Here is a 4,223-nt window from a genome sequence, read left to right as displayed (position 1 = left end):
CGCGTCGTTGTCGTCGGCGACCAGAGCTCCGGCAAGACGAGCGTGCTCGAGATGATCGCACGCGCTCGCATCTTCCCCAGGTAGCGCCACCTACACACGCACGCACGCTCGCATCTTTCGCAGGTAGCGCCACCTACACGCGCGCGCACGCTCGCATCTTCCCCAGGTAGCGCCACCTACACGCGCTCGAATCGTGCCCAGGTAATGCCACCTACGCACACACGCGTCTGTCTGAAATCTGCCGTCCGATGTAAAAAGGAATACTTGGGATTAAAAAAATCAATGTGACGTTTAGCCAGTGCGGGATGTCTGAGGTCGTATTCCAACATGAAAGGAGAGTTACTCAAGTTGAAAAAATTCAACATTTCGCTAGCTGGGACATCTGAGGTTGCAGTCCAGTTATAAAGCATATTACTTAAGATAATAAAAAGGCAACGTTTAGCCAGTGGGGGAAGATCTGACGACTCGATCACTCGTCATCGCTACATGGGCAACGAATAACGTCTCTGTCAGCAGATCAAACACTTGAAACGACTGTTCGTCTGCTAGAAAATCTGTCCAGAAAAGCAATAAAAAGCGTAATTTCGCGAGCGTTGTTCCCAAAAGACATGTGTCCCTGTCATGCGTCGTCGTTCGCATGCGCTCGCACTCACACAGCGTAAGCGTTCACTTGTCGCTGCAGGGGATCCGGTGAGATGATGACTCGTGCGCCGGTGAAGGTGACCTTGAGCGAAGGACCGTACCACATCGCGTCGTTCAAGGACAGCAGCCGCGAGTTTGACCTCAGCGCGGAGTCGGACGTGAGTCGCTGTCCTAATACGCGCAGCGTCGAATAGCTGCTGTGTTTCACGTTGTTTATTAGTTACTCTGTTACGTGTTGTTTATTAATTAGTCTGATTATAATTACTCTTAGTTTGACATCAGCGCGGAGTCGGACGTGAGTCGCTGTTCTTACGCGCAGCGTCGAATAGCTGCTGTGTTTTACGTTGTTTATTAGTTGCTCTGTTACGTGTTGTTTATTAATTAGTCTGTTACGTGTTGTTTATTAATTAGTCTGATTATAATTACTCTTAGTTTGACCTCACAGCCACGTCGGACGTGAGTCGCTGTTCTTACGCGCAGCGTTGCATAGTTCCGTGTTGTTGAATAGTTACTCTATCACGATCACAAAGATGCTGCTGCTGATGATGATGATGATGATGATGATGATGATGACGATGATGATGGTGTTGATGATGATGATGATACATAAAAATCAGGACGTCTATCCAATATACTATATATATACTAAATATATATATATATATAAATATCAGGGTATATTGCATACACTACCTGATATATAGAATATATAATTATGTATAATATATATTGATAGACTCCTTGATAAAATCCTATACCCTCCCTCCCCTGGTTCCGCGTGCGACATGGGATGCGGCGTGGTGTACGTACCTGTTATGATGCCGGGGAGGTCGAATGAGGACCATGCGCTGCAGCCCGGTCCTTCACCGTCATCGCTATCGTCTCTCACTCGCTATATCGTCTTCCCTCTGGGACGACGCTGTTCTTCATCCTTTCAGCTCCACCTCCTTACGAAGCTTCGCCAACTACAATAGAGGAGAGTTAGGGCGCGGAAAGTCATTAGTTGTTGTCAATATCGGTTTGTAATTTCGCTAATCGCATCATCGCGTTGGACGCCGAATAACCGAGATTTGATCGGTTTCATCGGTTACTCCTGGAGGTGTTGAATTGTGCCGCGTGTGCGCTCAAAAACGTCCGCTGCGCATGTACGTGTGTCTGATGTATGTGCCTTGTTTACGCCTGCTATCTGTTTGTTTTGCACTGTTTACTACTGAGGGTCGTGTATAATAACGATGTATGTTAATTAAAGGATATTTCTTGTATAGTAGCCGATGATATCTTGATTCTCCATCACTTTTCCAAAGTTTTCTTCCGGCACTCCTTTAGCCGGCATCTCCGTTCAAATAAAAAAAAAAATTTGGGATTAGAATCGATATGGATTTTGATTAACCAAGCGCTGTGGTTTCTGAGGCACTGCTTCAAACCGATAATCGAGTATAATCGATGATCGTACATCGATAGGAATCATACACGGGCCCTGCCAGACTTGCTTGATCATGAAAATCAATAGTAAGGCTGTACTCTGGCAGATTGTTACTTTTTAACGCATCATTATTTCTCAGCTTTCTGTTTCTTGCAGCAGGCGGCCCATTTCGTTTGTATGTTATGCGCGCAAATGAATGTTAACTGCTAGATCGATGCGAGAACAAAGTGAACGCGGTGACTCCAATATGGCCTGCCGCCCCAATCGCGGATATTTCTCTGGCTCAGACAATGTAAAAAACATCTTAATTTTTCACCAAGGTGTGCGTAAAAAGAGTTCTCTCACAAGGTTTTTTCCAGTTTTGCCATCGTACATTTCGGTAAAAACATCTTTGGAAATTAGTAAGGAATACGAAACAACTACGTCAAGGCGTTGGCGCTCTCGCGATTACAGCGGGTTTGGGGTTCAGTGACAAGCAAGAGGAAACGGTGCGTTATCGGCAAGCACACACTCAGTGCCCTGACACTGCTGCTACTGTTGCTGCCTCATCCTCAGCATTCTGATGTATTGTGTCCATCATACACCATATCATCTCGTCATCATCATCATCATCACCATCATCCTATCATCACTCCATCATTCATCGTCATTCATCCATCATCATCATCATCATCACCATCATCATCATCATCATCACTTCATTCATCACCCATCATCATCATCACTCACTCACTCATCATCATCATCATCATCATCATCCGTCATCGTTCATCATCATTCATCATCACCATCATCATCGATCATGCATCCTTCTGTGATCGTTGCAATAGCAGTAACTAGTTCAACAACACGGAACTATGCAACGCTGCGCGTATTGAACAGCGACATCACCGTCGACTCTGCGCTGAGGTCAAACTAGAGAATTATAATCAGACTAACTCTCAATAAACAAACACGTAACCAGGCAGTAACTAATAAACAACGTGCCAAAACAGAGCAGCTATTCGACGCTCGCCGCGTATTAGGGACAGCGACTCCACGTCCGACTGCTGCGCTGGAGGTCAAATCTAAAGAGTAATTATAATCAAGACTAATTAATATTAACAACACGTACAGCTATTAATAACAACACGTAATCAGAGTAACTAATAAACAACGTGAAACATGAGCAGCCTATTCGTTTTTTTTTTTTCATTCTTTAGACGCTGCCCGGCGATATTAGCCCGCACAGCCCGACTCACCGTCCGCATCTTCCGCGCTCGAGCGTCAAACTTAAGATTAATCTATAATCAGCGAGCTAATTAGATAAAAACACGTACCAGATATTAATAAACCAACACCGTAACAGACGTTAACTAATAAACAACGTGGTGGCAACAGAGCAGGCTATTCGCACTGTCCTGCCGGCGTCAAGCAACAGCTGACCCTCACCGTCCGCACTCGCCGCTGAGTCAAACCAAGAGTATTAGTAATACAGAGTAATTAATAAACAACACGATAACAAGAGCTAACTAATAGCAACGTGAACAGTCAGAGCTATTCGGACGCTGCCGCTACCTAGCCGACAGCGACTCACGTCCCGAACTCCGCGCGACTGATGGTCAAACTCGCGGCCTGCTTGTCTGAACGACGCGACTGTGACGGTCCGCTCGCCCTCAAGCGTCACCTTCACCGGCCGCCACGAGTCATTCATCCTCACCGGGATCCCTGCCCAGGCGACAATCAGTGAACGACCTACGCGTGATCTGCATGTTGCGACGCGCGGTGCGGAGCGCGCCCGACCGACGCCCATTGAAGCGGACCACTGTCTTTTGGCAAACAACGCTTCTGCGAAATTACGCTTTTTGTTTGCTTTCTGGACAGATTTTCTAGCAGACGACAGTTCGTTTCAATGCTGTCTTGATCTGCTGCACAGAAGACGTTCTATCGTTTGCCCATGTAGCCGAATGCACCACTGTGTTTGATCGAGTCGGTCATATCTTCCCCACCTGTCCCTAAACCATTTCCCTTTTTTATTATGCTTAATAATATGCTTTATAACTGCGACTGCAAGCCCTCAGCAGCTCCCAGCTAGCGAAATGTGCAATTTTTTTTCAACTTGAGTATACTCCTTTCATGTTGCGAATACGACTCGGACATCCACCTCACTGGCTAACCC

General features: G+C 46.2%; 1 protein-coding gene across 1 annotated transcript in view; it reads left to right on the top strand.

Moving 5' to 3' along the window:
- Positions 1–4,223, top strand: part of LOC106817004 (dynamin-like 120 kDa protein, mitochondrial) — a 28,710-nt gene that overhangs the window by 5,583 nt on the left and 18,904 nt on the right. The window contains exons 8-9 of the mRNA XM_014821650.1: positions 1–80; positions 683–800. Of these exons, the coding sequence (XP_014677136.1) occupies positions 1–80; positions 683–800 (198 nt within the window). The remainder of the gene's footprint in view (positions 81–682; positions 801–4,223) is intronic.

This window comes from Priapulus caudatus, unplaced genomic scaffold, assembly GCF_000485595.1.
Source record: "Priapulus caudatus unplaced genomic scaffold, Priapulus_caudatus-5.0.1 Scaffold1559, whole genome shotgun sequence".
In the NCBI taxonomy this organism is placed as follows: domain Eukaryota; kingdom Metazoa; phylum Priapulida; class Priapulimorpha; order Priapulimorphida; family Priapulidae; genus Priapulus; species Priapulus caudatus.
Note: the sequence above shows the minus strand (reverse complement) of the source record. Positions and strands in the feature narration are given on the sequence as shown.